Source organism: Pseudochaenichthys georgianus, unplaced genomic scaffold (genome assembly GCF_902827115.2).
Source record: "Pseudochaenichthys georgianus unplaced genomic scaffold, fPseGeo1.2 scaffold_637_arrow_ctg1, whole genome shotgun sequence".
Lineage (NCBI taxonomy): Eukaryota > Metazoa > Chordata > Actinopteri > Perciformes > Channichthyidae > Pseudochaenichthys > Pseudochaenichthys georgianus.
Genome location: NW_027263194.1, coordinates 97,009 through 117,839, shown reverse-complemented (window position 1 = coordinate 117,839; position 20,831 = coordinate 97,009). Strand labels below are relative to the sequence as shown.

Genomic DNA, 20,831 nt, shown 5'->3' with positions numbered 1-20,831 from the left:
TATTACAGCAATATCAGATTCCAGCAATTAACTTAATTGCTTTAAATTGTAACCATACAAATAGAAATGGAGTCCCACAGCTGCAAGACCAAAACCAAAGTTCAAATAAGCTTTATTTTTTTTTCTTGAAATGCAACATAATGTATTACTTTGGTCCGCAATTCTATAGCCTTAAGGACATTTAAAAGTGTTTTGTGTTTATTCCAAAAAACTGTTTAAAAGTTTAAAAGATGCATTACATGCTAAAGGTAAACAAATAACAATAAATGTTTTGCAATTCTTTATTCAGTAGATAATTGTTATATTTTACCGCAGTTACAAAGGATCTGCAATTAAGGAAAATCTCTCCGTTGTCATTATCCCCTTTTTTATGGTTGATATGCATGTTTTAACATTTTATACAATAAACTATACATTAACACAGGGACATATAATAACAGGTGTGCATTTACATAGTGAGTGACAATCCATTACATTTTAAAGCAGACAAACACAAATATATATATTTATAATATTTAGGTTAGGAGACAAAGCAACCTTTTCTTTTGTCAGTTGAACTGTGCATCAGCTTATCGTTAGTAGTTTGTTCAAATATAACTTCAAAAATAATTGTGCAGTACACTTACGCACATAACATTAGCTTTATAAAAAAACATAAAACATTACACCGTACAAATGCTTGTTAGTGGCCAACTTACGAACAAAAGTATACCTTATTTTTATATCATGTAATATCATATTAAACATATTAAACCGTGGTTATTCTCCTGATGTTCTTGGCGGTTTCCTCTGAGAGACACACCTGTGCCTGGCTGTCGTCGTGCAGAGAGCGGCTGCTGGAGGACACCACATCGGGGACCTGAACACACCATTACATTCACCTTTAGTGACAGTAAAACAGGCCATTTTCTGCAGCGTTGCATATCGTCGACAATCATATAGATTCCTGTACTTAAACCTTTCTCCTACAAAAGAGCTGCAGTGACACTGTGGAAGATTTTGTGTTTCCAAATAGGGCCGTGTACAATCCCCCCGCAGAAGGAAGTAAGCGACACATTTATTACCTGCAGATAAGGTAATCGTCCTATAACCAAACTCAGAGTCATTACTGCACAGACAGTGAATCAGAGCTCAACTTGTGACCTCAACAGCAGATGTAATTGGAAAACAGGCAACCTAAACCAGTACCTCCATTTATTATTATTTGATACCAGTAAATTACGAAAGATAGCAACATAGTTTGGTATCCGGAATCAATACAATGTATTTGTTGATTTCAGGATTTGCAGCTGGAGGCAGTCAAAGGAAAACGCAAGGGGCTAATGAACTGCCTGAAACTGAACATGAGCAGAATAAGACCTCTTTACAGTAAGTGAAAAATACCAAATAATACATTTTAAAAAGCACACAGGGACCTTACATGTGGCTCCTACAACAGGTAAGGCCTAGACAAACGCCTGATGCTCAAAAAGAAGAAGAAGAGGATGGACCTTAAATTATAGAAATGCAGTTTCCACTCTGTCGTACATACACACATGCATCTTTATACTGGTACAGGTTTATACACACAGTAGACACTTTTTACATCATGCACATATATACAAATACACAGTTATATGCACACGCAGTTGAGAGGTCAGAGCGGAGGCAGCCAGTCTAGCCGGCGCCAGTGAGCAGTTGGGGGTTAGATGCCTTGCTCAAGGGCACTTCGGCAGTGGCCCAGGAGGTGAACTGGCTCCTCTCCAGTACCAGTCCACACTCCGTATTGTTTGGTCCGATCGGGACTTGAACCGGCGACCCTTCGGTCCAAAGTCCAATCCCCTACAGACTGAACAAATGCTGCCCTAAGCGCTTCATCTTTGACAAGCTAGAATAATGACGGGGCAAGAGGAGCATTGACAGACAAAAATGTAATAACTGTGCGTCTCAGTGAGGCCTCAATTTAGGATGGAGACAGAGTCCCGAATGCTAAAAATAGGGCCATGAAGTGCCAAAAAGCATTATATTCTACATTGCTGTCAGGGAGCAGGACGGGAGGCCAGCGGTGGTGCAGCAGTAAAGCATTTCCTTCTCAACACAGGAGGAGGCGGCAGAAAATCCAACTGCAGAATTAACATTTTTCTGCTGCAGTGGACCTTTAGGATGTCTTTCTGTGGCTTTTTATTTCTTTCTCACTCTCTCTGCCCTCCCACCTTCTCTTACCTTGAGACAGCTGACAAAGTCCTGCTGCTGCCTACGAGTTTCCAGGTTTAGCTCGCTGTAAGCTGGGTCTGCAGGGGGAGAAACAGCAATTCATCCAGATTTTAACTCACAATTCGGATGTTAAGCAGCTAAATAGTAGGAAATAAGCATAATGGCTCTGAAGTCAACTCAGCATCCTGGGTCTAATTCCATCTTTTGTTTCTGTCTGAGTTAAAAAATATCTAAATGTGATTTGATAGATTTTTAATCCTACATATAATGGGGTTTGTGGCTGCTCAACTGACCATTTGCAAGTAGTTCCTTAAAGCATTGTGATACTGTTAGTCCTGGAATGCGGTCAACTCTTTGATAGGTCAACTTTATAATCCCGAAAGTAAACAAGCGCTCCAGTCCCAGCTGTGTGCATCACTTTTTAGTGTCCCATAGTTTCCGTTGTGTTTTGAGCTTCTTGCAGTTTTTTGTAAGTGCAGCATTTTGTTTATGCAGCACTTTAAGTAAACGCTACGCATTTTTCATCATCATACAAGTTGGTGAATGTTTCCTAAAAGCTGCGCATGTGTTGTCAAGTTGGTGGAGATGTTTTGGCACATTTGTCTTTTTATATTTTTGCATTTTTAAATGTGCACCGAGTTTCTCCTTATGTGTAAGTGTTTGCCCCTGTCGGCCACCATAGGACATTTACTGAGAAATAACTACAATGTGTCCGCAACCCTGATATATTCTTGTTCCCTTCTTTTCTCAACCCCCTGACCCTGAGGCTAAGGTATAGCGGTCAGGAAAATACATACGTGCTGATCATTTTCTACTATTCGATTACAACCATTGTGATCAATTGAAATTGACGGTTGCAATGATTCCCCCTCTCACCTGTGGGGCCCTCACTCGAGTATCCCAGGTTGACTTTCCCCCCTGTCGCCTCAGCAACCAAGCTTCTCCCGCTCACTGATTGGCCAAACCTGCAAATGGCCAGATGAGCGGTCCAATAGAAAGGATTTAAACATTTAGCTGGGATTCGCAGAGGCAGACCATTTTATTTTCTCACAAAGCTTCTGTTTTTTTTCCGTCATAAAGTGATTTGATGGATACAAAAAATGTACATCATCATTTTTCAGTGAATTTGATTAGAGGGGAAGCTATAAAATGTGTCTCAGCTGCCTAGACAAATAATGCATAATATATCTGCTTCTTAAATGAGCCGAGGAAAATCTGAATCTTAATTAAGCTGTTAAAAAATGTAATGATTATTGCAAACTCATGTCTTCAATTTTCTTTTATAATGAGGAACAATAAGAGCCCATTCATTACTATACTATTGAAATGTAATCCATTACAATTACTAGTTGCATGTAAAAAAAATCAGAAACCTCTTTTAATGTAAGTATCAAAATTCGGAAGAAATATAACCTCCATTGGACTTCTTTGTTTACTTCCGGAACAGAGTGACATCACTATGGATCACATTGTACGTGATAGGCTAAGGGGCGGAACATCTCTAAGTGGTTGACCAATCACAACAGAGCCGGCCAGCTAACCAATCAGAGCAGACTGGGCTCTGGTTTCAGACAGAGGGTGAAAAGAGGTGCTGCAGCACAGGCAGTATGAGAAAAATAAAGAGCTTTTTGAACATTAAAGCATGGAGACATGTCACAGGAGAGGAACACAATACAAAATACTCTGTGTAAGACAACAGAAAAATGTGATCTTAGAAAATAAGAAACCAAGATATTTAGTATAAAAAATGTCTCCTTTTAAATGATATGTATAGTTTAAAAATATTCAGGCAGTACGTATACCTATAATATATTAATCTATATTTTAAAATGTGGAACCTGCCAGTAATCACCATTCTTTAAAAATGTACGTGTAATCCGATTAGTTCTTTTTTTATGTAACTGTAAGGGAGTAAAGATTCCTTTTTTTTAAATCCTAATTACATAATCCTATTACATGTAATCGATTACTCCCTTTTTCCCTTATTTGAAGTAAAAATTGAGCTCATTACAGATGTGATTCTCTGACTCTTTCACAGGTTATAGGCAGCTGCTTTCTCCTCAGGTTACAATTGATCTTAAAGTTATTTGTGTTAGTTTGAAATGTGGAGAAAATCCAATGTTTTAAAAACAGCCTCGTAAAGCAGAAGAACAGAGCTCTTAAATCTTACCTTATTTCCGCCTCCTGTGGGCTCTGCTCTGAAAGGTAAAAAGCATGAGGCATTAACTTTAACGAACTATTACGAGCCGTGTGCAGCTTTAACTTTATTATTCTCAGTACATTGACCACAAAACCATTGTGCTTGCTCACTGCGTCTGCAGCAATATGAAAGCTGTAAATGTCCCTGCGTTTATTAGTTTTGGATCCTTCACTAATATCATCGCCTCCAGTCAGTTTTCAATTCAACAGAGAAAGCTGGAGTTGAGTGTTAATGAGTTTTGTCGCACAGCTATGCCAAAGGTCCTCCTGGCCGCGGTGAAAACACACAACAATATAACAATGGTGCAGATGGTGCACACGCCTCAGGAGGCGTATAAACTGCTCCTTTTACAGCGAGCGGAATTGCCTTAGTCATTATATTTTAAATCCCTGCTGTCATGCTGGCCAAAGTCTTTGAGGATGACTTTATAAGATCCCTTTTTTCCCCAATATTTACAAAGCATACATTTCTCCCCATTGAGGTGGATTACTCAAAGAACAGCTTAGTGGCTAGGAGGCATGTCACATCCTCTAACATGTGAAACATCCTTGTGAAGTTAATTTAGACGAAGAATCAGACGTCTCAGGTGCAGAACCAGCCGCCGCGGGAGAAAGGTCACACCTGCTTTATGATAATCCCTTAGCTCTAAACCAGTGCCATGATTCGCAATGGTCCTGCATCAGTCATGGGGATTACATTGACTTCCAAATGTGTGATTTAGGGCCACCTTTTTGTTATCGCGCACAAACAGGCCTCCTCCGCCTCCTCGTGCTACAGAACAACGATCCCCTTTGGAGATTCTTCTTCCCTGGCCAGACTTTTTTACAACGTCACACAAGTTTAGCGCTACGACTTGGCAAAGCATCGGTCTCTCTGTTCGGAGAGGAGACGAAATGTGTGGATTCATCACAAATCATCTGGGTTGTGAGCAGTATGGGGAATGAGAGAATAGCGTCTATTCACTTCATGTTGCCCCGCCCCCTATCTATCTACCTGGTTAGCTAGCTTATATTAGTTACCCATCTAAAAAGCTAGCCAGCGAATGTTAGCTATCTAGCTAGCTATCGCTCGTAATTCAATTTGTATTTGTTATTTAACACCCTATGGTTAGACCTGGAGTCAGTCAGTCAGTCAGTCAGTCAGTAGCACTTCATCCTGTTGGGTTTATAGATAGGATGTGAACCTGCAGGATTCTTGTTCTCGAGTTTGCTTCTTCATGGATGAATGCATGTCTTCGTTTATTTAACTATAAGGGAATACAGTTACCTTTGTATGTATCCAGATAACGTAATTCTGCTACATGTAATCTGTTACTCGCCGTTACTTGTTTCTTTTTGTATTTACTTGCACTATTTGTTCTGTGTTTCTGTTTTTATTGTGTTGCTCTGTTGGAGGAGCCTGTGACCTAAGATGTTCATCGTCATAACTACACTGTAGCTATGTACGTATGAATAATAAAAGCCTTGAACCTTGAAATATCTTTGTACATTTATTTCTCATGAGTTGAGTTTCCCGTGGGTTTTAAGGTTACAAGTCTTTGCCCTTCTGTTGGAATTGTCCCAGTTTTCCTTGGATTTCACACCCTGAAGTCACGCAGGACACACACTTCTCTAACCTTTGTGCTGCTGCTGTTTCAAAAGAAGAACAAATGCTCTGTGCTGACAACTAATGTTCTTCCTCTGTCAGAAAGGATACTGCGTGCCCTTGGTGAAGGCCATCGTGGGGTAGTGCGGAGTCTCAGCGTGTTACCACCCCCTTTTCTTCATTATACTTTAATCAACTGGAAGAAGTGTGGGGGGAGGTGACGTCTTTTCTTTTTTTTTTACCAATTGAAGTAAAAGAGAAGTGCATACTTGCTTGTCTCCTGTGTATGTAGCAGAGGACAGTGCAGATGCAGAGCAGGAGGAGCAGCAGAATCGCAGAGAGGGAGGCCATCGCTGCCAGAGGCATCGTGCAGCCGTCCTCCAGCTGCACCACCTCGGCCACTAGAGAGGAAGCCACATGTGGGTTAAAGAAACGCTGAAGCAGTGTTGTTACTCTGCAATCCAATCACAGAGATGCAGACACAGTGTAAAGAAAGCCTTGTTCAATTTGCTTTCCATTTGAAGTGGTGTGCATGAGGGGTTTTGCAGAGTAGATTTAAATAAGAAAAATGTAAAACAAGAATTACAAATGGAACATTCATAAGATGATAATGTATTTGAGGCTCTTCGATGCAAACTCATGCAGTTTTTGATCTGAGAGCTTATTTCTGTTCCACTCTATTCTTCAATAATAATGCTTCACAGGGGGAAAGAACAAAGTGAAACGCACAAAGAGAGGCGGGTTAAACAAGAGAGAAGAAATGAAGAGACAGAGAACCAAACTAGGACGGAGCAAAGAGAGACTCTTCACTGTATAATTATGTTATTTAAAGGGTTGGGAGGGTTACTTTAAAAACGTATTCTGTTACTAATACTAGTTACGTGTAGAAAAATGTATATTGTGAGTCACAATATAAAAGTAATGTGACTTGATTACTTTTTGTTACTTTTGGATTCCCTCAATATCAAATGCAATGATATTTCTATTTTCTTTTATTTATTTGCATTCCATTCGATGGTGTTGTGATTAGTCGTCCGCTTGGAGCGCGTGAGTGTTACATAGTGATGTCACGGGGGGGGTGGGAGAGAAACACAGGGATGTTAGCCTTTGCAGACCATTTACATGGATACAAACCTATAGAACACACACTACAGGAAAGGGAAAACCCCCCAAAGAATAATAGGGCCTCTTTAAGTAAAACAAAACATCTTATTGATATATAATCAGGTTACATTATTTTTATATTGTGATACTCAGAGTTGGTTAGATTTTTTTAAATGGTACCTGTAACGGATTTCAATTGTAACAAACCCTTAAAACCCTGAAGCAGGGACGGAGAAAATATGTTGTGTTATTTAATGAAAAACACAGTGAATTCGTCCTCTCACCCACTGTCAGGCGGAAGCTGCTCCTCAGCGGTGTTCGGAGTGCAGACACAGAGGCCAGACAATCCACATAAGAGCTCTTTGCTGCTGTAACACTGAGGTTGCTGCTCACAGTGAAGAGGCTCTCCCCCGACTCTTCACTGCTGATGTTGTAATCACCCCGGCTCACCTTAGAGAGAGAGATAATTGGTTTATTTGTATTCTGTTTATTCATTTGGATGGTGGACATCTAACTAGACAGGATGTATCTGTATTCTGTGAAAACACTGTATAAGACCAAAAGTGAAAATATAAAACAAATGGTTTTTTTGTGTTTTAAGTACGTTGTATACATAGTGCTTTCTACGGTTGTCGACAGGTACAACGGCCCATAACAATTCCATTAGGTGAAACGTACTGCAGCTTCAAATATAAAAACACACATGCCAATGAAATACATCTTCATCAACTTGACAACACATGCGCAGGATTTTGAAAAACTACTGCTACTTTTACTGAAGTAAATAATCTGTCTTCCATCTTTGGCTGCGACCAGGTTTTAGTTAAATTGCTGAGTTTTAAAAAGGCTGAGCTCCCCGGAGATGTCACATCTGTTTCATCTGTTGTCAGATTTGTATCCAGACAATTGAACGGTGCATTCACCGGCTTCCCACCAGTGTAATGAGGCTTAATACCATTAGAACCAAACAATTACACTTGAGAACATTTTACAGCAGGGTGTCTTTTTCAGATGTAATAAATGGTAATAACTTGATGTTGTGTTGACCCGTGTAAAAGCACAGGACAGTTTCATAAAGGGTGTGGAAGAGAAACGGAAAGCCTGAAAATTATAATGCACCTTATCTGGCACACAATTACAGCATGTACTTATTTACACGGGCACTTAAAATGAAAGTGGTTTGAGTAAAAATGTTCACAAAGAGGTCTGTGATGTTATTTAATTTAGAAATTGGCAAAAAATGCTGTAATCAAAATGCAGCTGAGAGTACTCCACTCGGGTCTTTGGGGAAATTTGTGTTTAAAAAAATATAATGTTGTATTGGACACTATGAACCATTATCTGTGGTTGAATAGAAGCTTTTATCTCATGTTCCTTTTCCTTGAATGTTTCACCCTTTACTTCAAAGATGGTAGTTCTTGTGTCTTTCTTTTTTTTGGACTGACAAGAGTATGGCATTTCCTCTGACTTTGTATTGACGAAACAATATTTCAACATAACATTCAACTATATCATGACTTTTATTGACTTACTATACTACAACATTTAAATAATGGTTTCGACATACTATATCATTACATTTTTATTACTTATTACTTGACCTACTTCACCACAACGTTTATTCAACATATTATACATAACATTTCAGTTCAAGTTGACAGAAGTTTAAGACATTTAAGTTTTGTTCAGGGGTTTCCTGTTAGCCTGGTTTATGTACAATGACAGGAGAAAGACAGCTAGCTAGCGCTGCCACAGAAATGTTCAGGCTTTATGTAATGGCTTGCTTTCATCACGTCTAATATTAGTAAAACCCTAACACTAGATCTACTTTAGAGTGTGGGTCCATCACACCTACTGTATGTTGATTAGAAATGTCTTAATCAATCTGTTGGGCATTTAAGCTCAACACGTCCACCCGCTGCTTTGCTAGCGCTTTATTTAATGGGATTAGCATGTTGATTTGGCTCACCACTTCTACAATATCAGTTGTGTGTCTTTGCATTAGCAACATTGATGCTGTTCTCTAATATGACAAACTGTGGTTGGTTCTCAGACAGACAGTACTGAGGAGGATGTGTGTACTCACTGTTTTGTTATTCACATGCCATTGCAGAGTGGGTAGAGGGTACCATCCCGCAGCGTGGCATCCAAACAGAACTGACTGACCCTTGAAAACCAGCGTAGAGTCCCCGATCACTTTCACGCTGCCCTTTTCTGCAATCAGAAGAGAAGTACATTTACACACTTGTACATTTTGTTCTTATATGCTTGCATGTATGAATATGTATGTACCTTATAGGTTTATGTATCCCTACAGCTGTTAGGAATCTATGTGTTTCTGTTATTTGCATGCATGTTTCTGTACCCAAAGATGAGCATCACTTCTCCAGATGGCCCGCTCGATTACAAGAGACAGATTTCATTCGTCCCAGGTGATTGATCGCATGTCTCAAAGTCTCAATTGCCTGACGAATGCTTCTCTCGTCTCTCCTTCATCTCCTTCCCTGCCAGCCAAATAAGCCACTTAAGGCCTCGGAGATATAGTATCTCATGTGAAGTCTATTGTCTGGCAGAACGAAAGTCAGTAGATGCAACAGACAATTGCTACAGACAGAAAGATAATTACAGAAGCTCCGGTGCTTCGTCTAAGCGGATGACATGTCTGTGTTGATTTAGGTTCAAAATCCTCAGATGTTTTGTACGCATTATTGGCAGTCCCTTTTCTCCAGGAGCTTTTATTTGATGCCTGATTTTGGTGTCATAAACATCGTACCGTCCAATTCTAGGAAGAGTGAACTCAGAGCTGTTGGGTAAAGGTTGGCGGGCCTCATTTGCATTGACTGATGAGCAGCTCTGGGCGATCATGGCAGATTGATACGTCTGAATATTGAGAAAGGAACGCCATCAGCACTCTCTCCCTAAGCTCCAATTTAAGTGATCCCTTAAATAAGGTTTCGTAAGGTTGGTTGATCACTGTAGGGAAAAGACTTTCAGCTGCTGTTGCAGTCCTTAAGAGGCGGGGAATCCTCAGATAACTCTGATCTGGTGATGCTTTCTGCAGGGGAACTTGCTGCATTGACACTTTTATGTCTGTGCGCAGAACTCTTTTTTGCATGATAACCCATGGCCTGTGTGTGTGGGAGTGAATTCACTCCAATGAGGAGGGCGCTATGCCTCTGCGGACCAAACATCACAGGCATGTTCGCTCTTTGAGTTGTATTGAACACTTCTCCTTTTCTGCAGCCTTCACTGCAGAACCTGCTCAACAGTGCGTACAACCGTATTGATTTAGTCAATTGAATGTGCATTGTCATATTTACATCATCCTCATACTGGACAATTAAAGCAGGGAGTGTTGACGATGGCATGCAGAGGCAGCCAGGCGGCGGTGGATTTGTGGCTCCGCTCCAGCAGTATATCTGAAGCTGCAGTACACAAATCACAGGCAGAGTTGCTGACTGTTAACTGGGCGTGCCAGGATGCACAATTAATTCAAAGGCTGTGTCAGGCCATAGTGATCCTGTGCGTCAAGACTCGAGGGCCTGATTCACCATGCAGTACTGTTAATGGCTGCATATGTCAGTGCGGATTTGTGGCGTTGGCAGCGATGGAGGCTCTTTGTGTAATATATTGGAGGTGATGGGTCATTGCTTTTTGTTTCCCTTTGCTTTTCTGCAGAGAGGATGTTTCCACGCAGATTTTCATTTTGCTGAGTTAGGTTTGTACAGGTGGAAATAAGCTGAAGGTCAAAAGAGTCCAAACATGGCAATTCTTGAACAAAAAGGCTGTACACAACCTATCAGAGTGAGTGGGGATGGGTCCCTATCTTTGATCATCCCTTTTATGAGGTCAAACATGTACATATCTTTCTCTGCTCTCCGTAAAAAAGTTGGACTTCCCTCTCATCAGCAAAGAGGAACACAGAAAGAAGCCCTATTCTGTTTTTTGGGTTGTTTTATATATTCCATTGACTCCTTTGTTTACTTCCGTAACATGGTGACATCAATATGTAACACTTGTGCTTCTATTGGCTAGCACTCAAACATATTGTACGTGGTAGGCTAAGGGGCGGGACATCTCTAAGGGTTTGACCGATCACAACAGAGCCGGCCAGCTAACCAATCAGAGCAGACTGGGCTTCAGACAGAGGGTGAAATTAGGTGCTGTAGCTTTAGTAAAAAGACCGGAGAACATTGAAGCTTACAAACATGTCACAGAGACACAAAATACAGATATGAACATTATAGGGCCCCTTTAAACCAAAAAATGCTTACAAGTCGTTTTTTAAAGTAAAAGTCAAGTCTCTGTCGATTATCTTATGAATGTTATGAGCGATCTATCATATGCTGCATGTCCTCCGGTCTGCTTAGAAAATTGCATACAGTAGCTTTATCTCGAGGTTCAAAGCATGTACTGTATTATCTTCACTCATATAGCTATATACAGTAAGCGCATCATCTTCATACAAAACAAAAGAATATTGATATTTAATTCAATTTTGGGGGGGAAATGTAGGGCATACATTTTGTTTCTTAAAAGATATATATAAATCAATCTGGTGCACCTATATTTATTTTTATTAAAAATAAATTGTATTGGTTACTAGTACCAGGGAGTCCCAAAAATGCTGCAGAGCTCTCAAGCTTGAGATATCAACACTAACAGAACTGCAGAGAATGACTGATTCTTATCAAGCCTGGACTCTTTACAGAGAGGAGAAGAAGGGCGACTGGCTTCAGCTCTGTAAATCCTGCTCTGCATACCGGTCTGACTGTCGAGGAGTCCCCAGCTTTCCACCTGGTATTTATATCCCCCCCACGGTCATTAACAAGGTCACAGAGTGGAATCAACATGTCTGAGCATCTGTACTCATCCACACAGCCCAGTAGATGATTTTCCACCCTCGATAGACTGCACTTGTTCAGTTGCGTTTATAGAAAACCCTCACTCTTGAATCCCCACTTCAAATAAATTAGAATAAAGGCACTTTAATTAAGATGAGCGCTTTGAACACTGGGGGGAAATGCTCTCTGTCTCTTTGTGTTTCAGAGACAGCAATGTGGGGGTATACAAAATGAAAGCAGCTACATGATTTGTGCTTAGTCCCTTCTTATTTTACGCTTCTTTTTGTCTCGTCAAGGTTAAATCAGTGTGTTTCTGATCTCTCAGTTTGCAATTGAGACTTCTCATCTGCAGGTAAGACTTTGAAATCTCTGCAGCCGAAGTAAACACTAACTTTCTGTATTACTGCTACAAAACAATGTTACAAGCACATGTACACACTCTGACACACACACATACCTTGTACAAACAGGCTGGCTGTTCTCCTGTCGCTGCCCTGGAGGTCACAGGTCAGTTGTCCCTGGTTGCGCCGCTCAGTGTTCTTCAGCACAAACACCCAGCTGTCTCCTGATGAGACGCTGCCTTTCTCTGCCGTCACGTTAGGGTGGACGGACGGCAGGACGCCAAACTCCTTGGAGATGGTGAGCACCGCCGTGCCGTCCAGCAACCACACCATGACGGTCCACTTGGTCTTGGACGGGCTGCAGGTGAACCGCGCGTCGTCCCCCCGCAGGACGGTCAGCGCTTCAGGAGACAGCTTCATCGCAGCTCCAACTGATAAAGTGTCCAAATCAAAAACAGATGTTAAACACATTTATATTCAATGTGGAACAAAACAAATCAAGTCATCAGCTGATGCGCTGATTTGCTTTCTTGGTGAGAGTTTGAGTAGTGGAGACAAATATATTTTAAAAAAAATCTTGTTTTCAGGTTCATATGTCCGGCAGTGGTTCAGTCAGTAGAGGCTTGGACTGGGAGCTGTAGGGTTGCTGGTTCAAATCCCCGACCAGACCTAAAATATGGAGTGTGGACTGCTAATTGGAGAGGGTTCACCTCCTGCCCTGCAAGGCACCGGACACCCCCCTTCCCCCCTCACTCCCATTGCTCCCCGGGCGCTGTACAATAGCTACCCACTGCTCCTAGTACTAGACTCCTGGTACTAGGATGGGTTAAATGCAGAGAACACATTTCACTGTGTGTGCTGTGTGCTCTCCCTGTGTGACCATTAAAAGAGGGTTTCATCCCTCCCAATTCTTCTATATTAGTATGTACTGTTGTGCCTCTACTGTGACATGTCTCCATGCTTTAATGTTCAAAAAGATCTTTTTCTCATACTGCCTGTGCTGCAGCACCTCTTTTCACCCTCTGTCTGAAACCAATCTGCTCTGATTTGATTGCTGAAAAAATATGGCGCCCCTTTGTAAAAGTAGTTTGCAAGCTGTGGTTGGAGATACAGAGATACTCAGATGGGGTGCTGTTCAGCCAAATTAGCCTGCATGAGACAAAGGGGAGCCAAATTTAAATGTCTTGCTGAATACCATGTTTTCCTGACCGAGGCAGCCAGCAAAAACAGATTGTATAGTAGTTATTGTATTCCCCAATATTCTCCCTTTGAAAAGACCATACACATAACAAAATAATATGAGGCCAATCATAATTAAGAAGCTGGCGATATATACAAACCAGCAGTAGTAAGGGAAACCCAAGTGAACTATATTCTGAATGTAAGCAGTTTAACAACAGTCACATGCTGCAGTGACATCATCGGTGTGCACATTTAGCAGAGGAAGCTGACTTCTTCAAATATTATCTCAAAATGAATGACATTAAAATTGTAATAGATGCATTTTAGAGTTGCAAAATTGCGACATTTGATTATTACTCTCAATGTGAAACATTACATTATAAAGAACTTTTGAGTAAAAATACATATTGTTTTTCTTTTATATTTTTATTGCAGTTTTTTACGCTACGAGACATTTTTAACAGTGTATGCAAAGAGCATGTACAGTACATTCTTGAAATCCGAGTTGAAATGTCCTAACGTGATGTCTAAGGAAACCTATACATACTGTATCAGTGAGAATGAGCAAGCAAGTAGATTTCAACCATATTGCTCAAAGACCAGAACAAAATGGCGGCTATACTTGCTTTGTTTGTTTTTTGTTACGTCAGAGGACCAAGTGTATTAGAGACATTGAGTAAAATGAAAAGAGAAAGATGAAAGAGAAGAAAGAAAGAAAGAAAGTAAGAAATAAGAAATAAAGCCTTAGAGGATAAAGAGACAAAGAAAGACATTGACAGCCCAACTACCTAAATCTCTTTCTTACTGAGGCTGTCCAGATGGAGACGGGTGATTTGCCCGGGTGCATGAATGAGGGCGAACAGGATTTAGGGAAGAAATAGCAACCAAAATAGGAGTGTGTAAATGAATCTGTAACTGTGGGCAGCATGCGAGGCATTATTCTGCAGGTTATGCTACCCTGCAGTTTGATAAAGCCACAAGGACAACATGATTAGAGCTAAAATAGAAAAAGTCTCCATGAGAAAAAACACAGTATGCACTACTGTGAGGGCCTACAACTCAACTACACACACATGCCAACCCAGTCTCATGGCATTTCGTGTTCACCAACACGATTTGTAATCTATTGATTCGTGTTCACCAACACCATTTTCCCCTTTTTTTCGTGTTGCACAGCACGATTTTAAAAGCAATGTATTTCTACTGGTAATGTGTTTCGTGCCTGCAGCACGTCTTTTTCGTCATGGAACACCGGAAGCTGTGTGGTTCATAAAAAAATGTTCTTACTCAATATCAAGCCACAATTATTGCTTTTTATATTAATATATACCCACATGACAGCTCATTGTTACTTTGTAATTCTACTCCACTACAATTCAGAGGTTAACCTGGTATTTTTACTCCACTACACTTATTTGAGTTACTTTGCAGATTCTGATTAATTATGTGAAATATAAACAACCCTTAAATCAGACTTTAGTTACACCTGAGTAAAATTCAGGTAAGGTGATTGTCACGTGCCAACAATCAGGAGAGATATTTGATAGTTGGTGCTTGAGAAGACTAAACATGTATTTGCAATTGACATTAATGGAAACGAGTAATAAAGTATATTCATTACTCGTTATTCTCTACTAATAGTTCATTAAAGACTGTATATTATGGCTATTTTGCACATCCCTTTCAAGATTTTCAAAGGTTTATTGACATATCATATACACAACTACGGTGTAGTTATGCAATGAATGAAAAACTTGGGTCACAGGTTCCTCAACAGTTCATTACAAGACATCTATCAATATGTGTGTACCTCCACCATTAAACTGTCATATTCTGCACATTTCTTATTCTATCTGCATACATAAGAGTATAATCCATATGTATAATATCAGTTAAAATAAGTGCTTCAACATAGTTAAGATTGCAGGAAAGCAATATATTAGACATTAAGTACTTTGTCAGGCTTAATATTTATCTGTAGATAGATACCCCCAAAGTATTTTTCTTATTTAAAAGAAGACCTTAATCTGTTATTTAATGTTTAAATAAAGGTTAATTCGTTTTTCTGTTTTGAACCTCCTCCTATTAATATCTTTGTACATCCTGCACTAAACTGTTTTATTGTAGAGATCACTTATAGTATCTTCTTGATTTTTTATATTCTATATTTCTATTACAGACCTTCTACTTTCCCCCTATGAAAGTATGTACTCTTAATATTAATCAAATATAACACATAAAAACAAGAATTCAATAACGTGCTTTAACCACTAGGAGGTGCACACAAGGTACACACAGGCAAGGCAAGGCAAGGAAAGTTTATTTATATAGCACTTTTCAACACAAGGCAATTCAAAGTGCTTTACAAAAAATGAAAGACATTAAGAAAATGGCATTTAAAATCAGTCATTAAAAAGAAAAGCTAATCAAATAAACATTAAAAGAAAAAATACATGGATAAAAGTTACAGTGCAGTCTAAGATATGAATAGTTCAATTAAAAGCAGCGCCAAAAAGAAAAGTCTTTAGTCTGGATTTAAAAGTAGTGAGAGTTGCAGCGGACCTGCAGGTTTCTGGGAGTTTGTTCCAGATATTTGGAGCATAATAACTGAACGCTGCTTCTCCATGTTTAGTTCTGACTCTGGGGACAGAAAGCTGACCAGTCCCTGAAGACCTGAGAGATCTGGATGGTTCATAATGTAGCAGGAGGTCAGAAATGTATTTTGGTCCTAAACCATTCAGTGCTTTATAAACCAGCAGCAGTATTTTTAAATCTATTCTTTGACACACAGGAAGCCAGTGTAAAGACTTCAGAACAGGAGTGATGTGGTCCACTTTCTTAGTGTTAGTGAGGACTCGAGCAGCGGCGTTCTGAATCAGCTGCAGCTTTCTAATAGATTTTTTCGTGAGACCTGTGAAGACACCATTGCAGTAGTCGAGTCTACTGAAGATAGAAGCATGGACACGTTTTTCCAAATCCTGCTGTGACATTAGTCTTTTAATCCTAGATATATTCTTTAGGCTGATTTAGTAACTGTTTTAATGTGACTGTTGAAACTCAGGTCAGAGTCCATGACTATAGATTTCTGGCTTTATCTGTTGTTTTGAACATTGCAGACTGAAGCTCAGCGCTAACTTTTATACGTTCTGCCTTGGCTCCAAAAACCATTACCTCAGTTTTATCTTTGTTTAATTGGAGAAAGTTCTGACACATCCAGTCATTGATTTATTCAATGCACTTACTCAGTGTTTGAATTGGAGCATAGTCTCCTGGTGAAATTGTTACGTACATTTGTGTGTCATCTGCATAGCTATGGTAACTTATTTTGTTGTTTTTCATTATCTGAGCCAGTGGTAGCATGTAGATGTTAAAGAGAAGAGGCCCCAAGATGGAGCCTTGAGGAACCCCACATGTCATATTTGTCAACTCAGATGTGTATTTACCTATAGCAACAAAGTTGTTTCTGTCCTTTAAGTAGGATTCAAACCAATTTAGAACTGTTTCCGAAAGTTCTCCCTTTAGCAGCTGTCCACGGCTGTTTCCTAGTATGAATAGGGGTTGAAGAGGCGCTCTTCCTGGGTGATAACAATGCAGGCCAGCCGGTCGCATCACAGATTTCAGAGCGCTGGGCTCTGCCTGTTATCCGTCCTCCCAAATCCCATGGAAATGATTTACTCTTAGGCTTTGCACCCAGAGAGTTCCAGGATTTATTACCCAGTACACAGCCCTCCTGTTCCTTGGAATCCTTGTAGCTGCTAACTAGCTGTGAGTTAGCATACCCTTTTCCATTATTTTGCAACACTGGTAAAGTGGTGTCATTCCCACGACATAGTCCATTCACTTCCACGTTAACTTCCAACCGTTGCATTTTCATTTCCAACACAGCCATCTTCTGTAGAAGTTTGTGGAAGTCATCTGTAGAGAACGGAGGCATTTTGCTACCAACTAGCTTAAGCTAAATAGCATGCAGTAGCCTACCAGGCTTTAGCTGTTGCTAGGCCACGCTACTGTAAGACTGAGGTCGTCATAAAAATGTTGAAATATGGCTGAAACCCTCCCACTATTTACGAAGATGAACTGTCCCAGTGATAAGTTAATGTCCCGGAGCCGCTGCTCGAAGTTTTCAGAGAATAAGAATAGGAAAATCAGCATAAAAAGTAAGCAGAGGCAAGAGCAAGCAGAAAAGCGTCTGCACTGTAAGAAAGATAAGCAGCCATAATAACTTTGTATTATTAGTGTAGGACACTTATGTATGTACAACATCTGAAGATGTGTAGTTTTATTCATGCTTTCACATAATTTTACAGCATATTGCTATACTATTTCAGACTCAGTATTTACATTCTTACATTCAAAGAAAATCAGTAATATCTTTAAAAACTACAAGTCCTTTTATATCAGCTGTGCACCGTTATGGTGTAAATATAACCTATCTACGAATTAGATCAAATGTAAAAGTCAGCCGAATTAGTGTTGATACTGCAAGGAGACGTATTGTGTGAAGATAAATTGAAGATGTTGCTTAATTGTTGACATATTTATGATCCACGTCAAGTATTCAGTTTCGGCGGCATTTCTTCCAGTTTTTCCAAAGGTCTTCTCATCAGGGCTCTATAAATAAAGAACTACGGCAGATCTGTAATGTGTAATGCAGCTGAACCATGTATTACAATGCCGTTATGTGATGACTTTCAAAGAGAAAAGCAAGAGCACTCGGAATTAAGTATTATTTTATTATTTTAAAATGTTTTCCGGATTTCATATCATATAAACACCAAATCCCAGCATGCATTGCGGCTAAAACATCCAATAAGCGAGCTTAAAACCATAGCTGAGGATCTTGGGTAATCACTCGAAATGCCTACGTCTGTTTCCGGTTATTTTTATTTTGAAATTCAGTTCCTGACGGACGCCAAAAAAGCCCGAGATTATGGAATTAAACCAATAAATAAAAGCAAGGATAATTGTGCGTTATTGGCGAGTAAATAACAGTGTGTTATTTTGAAAAGAATAACAAATTAGAAGGAAAAAAAGATTTAAAAAATACAGATTTCAGTATCCTGAGGCTCTGAGCCCCATTTATTTTCCTCACAGCAACAAAAGTCCGAAATTATAGGATTTAAAATAAAAGCAATAACTGCGGCTTGATATTGAGTACGAACATGTTTTTATGAACCACACAGCTTCCGGTCTTCCACGACCCGACCGGAGAAAAAGACGTGCTGCAGCCTGCAGGCACGAAACACGTTACCAGTAGAAATACATTGCTTTTAAAATCGTGCTGTGCAACACGAAAAAAAGGGGGAAATCGTGTTGGTGAACACGAATCAATAGATTAAAAATCGTGTTGGTGAACACGAAATGCCATGAGACTGGGTTGCCCATGCACACAGAGACACATCACTGCACTCGGGTGGATGTGTACACTGCAGTGAGGTGATGTATAACTGTGTTACCTTTCACATTCAGCATGCAAATCATAAATTATGCATCTGTTTGGGAAATTAGGCTTGAGAAATATCTAGGACATCCTATATGGAGATTAATTTTCTTTGCAATCAGAGAATTGCAGTCTAATGAGCATGCATGCTCCTATTGAGACCACGAGTCCCCTTACCACTAGCTACATCTTACTGTTAACTAGATAGGCCGACATTTGGAAGAAAATTAATGATATAGTGCAGATAGATCACATGGCTCTAATCAGAGGGTGGGTTTATTTTAAAACGCGCTGCCACAAAGCACAGCATGCACTAGATGTAGCCGAACATGCACATTACGCTGTGTGACACACCAACACTCAAACAAGCTGCTGTTTGTTCTGAACTGAACTCTCACCTTGAATGCTGCATGAGAGGAGGAGCAGTAACAGACAAAATAAGTCCATGTTTAATCAGTCTGTCGAGTCAATCCATTGTTCAACGCTGCATGGACCTGAAACCAAAATAATTGAGTTATTCTCAGCCGGAGGTATACAAAGTAATTTAATTAAGAAAAGCAGTGTAAAACCATCTGTTACAAGTAAAAGTCCTGCAGTCAGAATTGTTCTCAAATCAAATAAATGAAGTATTAGCATAAAAATATACTTAAAGGCCCAAAAGTAGACATACTCCAGCAGGGTGGCCAATTTCTAAATATTATTATATTTTTCATATATAATAGTATTCATCAATTAAATGAGGCATAAGCTAAAGGAAGAGCCTTTACAAATAATGTGAGATACTGCAATAAAGTTGATCCTAACCTATAATAATACACGTTTAATTATAAGTGGATTATGTTTAGTTTCATTCAATCTAATCTTCAAAGCAAAACAATAAAATACATGTAGTAAAAAGTACATTTCAAACTGAATACCAAAAATGAAATACTCAAGTGAAGTCTCTCCAAATTGCATTTAAGTTTACAGAGCTTAACTGTAGCCTTTTAAAAAACATATATAGTATATAAAGTGTTAAATATATATTCATATCCTGGAAATAAAATGTGTTCTTGGTAAAGTGTCTCCTAAAGAAAGCTGAGGAAAGTGTGGAAAAAATATATATTGTAAGATTTGAATTCATTCTGAGCTAAACTAATCACAAGATAATAATATTGGCTCCACAACTGCCAGAAATAAAAATGGAATGAGTGTGAAATAACTCATTTCACACTGTGTGAGTGTGAATAAGTGAAATGAAATGACAATAACATCTCTTCAGCTTCAGACCTTATTTCAGACTCAAAACCAAAAATACATCCAAAAAACAACAACCATTAAGACCAATCAGGAACATGTAAAAAAGCTTAATTATTTCCGGGTTTTAGGACTTGTTTCTGCACCACTCAGACAGAAAATGTGATATCTTGTTTTTCAAATTAAAGGTCACTGTCACAGTCAAATGCTTAATAATTGTACACAAGGAGTGAAATTGGAAAATACTGGAGGAACAAAAATTATTTCAGTTTTCTATTTTTTATTTTAGCTTACATAAATTCCTAAATGAAAATTGCCTTGATAGGACAGTAAAGTAAGGAAATCTTACTACAAATTGTAATCTTGAATACAGGTGAAACTTCTCATGTCAGAGTATCATTACGTCAAATCCCTGACATCTGGTGTATAAATATCTTGCAGCATGCAGTTTCTTTTGACACACAGCAGAAAGCATCATATCCTGAATAAATTCCCCAAGTTCAGTGAAATAATAACCATAAGTCCCACTGTGTTGGTGTGACTCACCTCAGTCTGGTGTCACAACCCGTGGATACATGTCAACGATGCTGCTCCTTCCTCATGCTTTCCCAAAACTTCCCTGTTAAATATTACCCGAAACTCAGAGGGAACTTTGCCCCGTGCTTCACACACATGGAAATACAGAGTGACTCAGAGTGCAAACAATG

The 20,831-nt window shown here is 39.4% G+C and overlaps 1 protein-coding gene across 1 annotated transcript; it reads right to left on the bottom strand.

The window, feature by feature from the left end:
- Positions 1–267: 267 nt before the first annotated feature.
- Positions 268–20,788, bottom strand: LOC117443600 (immunoglobulin superfamily member 5-like). The gene is made up of 10 exons (XM_034079491.1): positions 20,671–20,788; positions 19,287–19,382; positions 12,383–12,697; positions 9,168–9,295; positions 7,366–7,531; positions 6,247–6,378; positions 4,364–4,391; positions 3,070–3,158; positions 2,203–2,270; positions 268–859 (listed from the first exon to the last, which is right to left on the bottom strand). Exons 2-10 carry the CDS (start codon positions 19,333–19,335, stop codon positions 749–751), a joined length of 1,086 nt encoding a protein of 361 aa, XP_033935382.1. The 5' UTR covers positions 19,336–19,382; positions 20,671–20,788; the 3' UTR covers positions 268–748.
- Between the last annotated feature and the right edge of the window lie 43 nt (positions 20,789–20,831).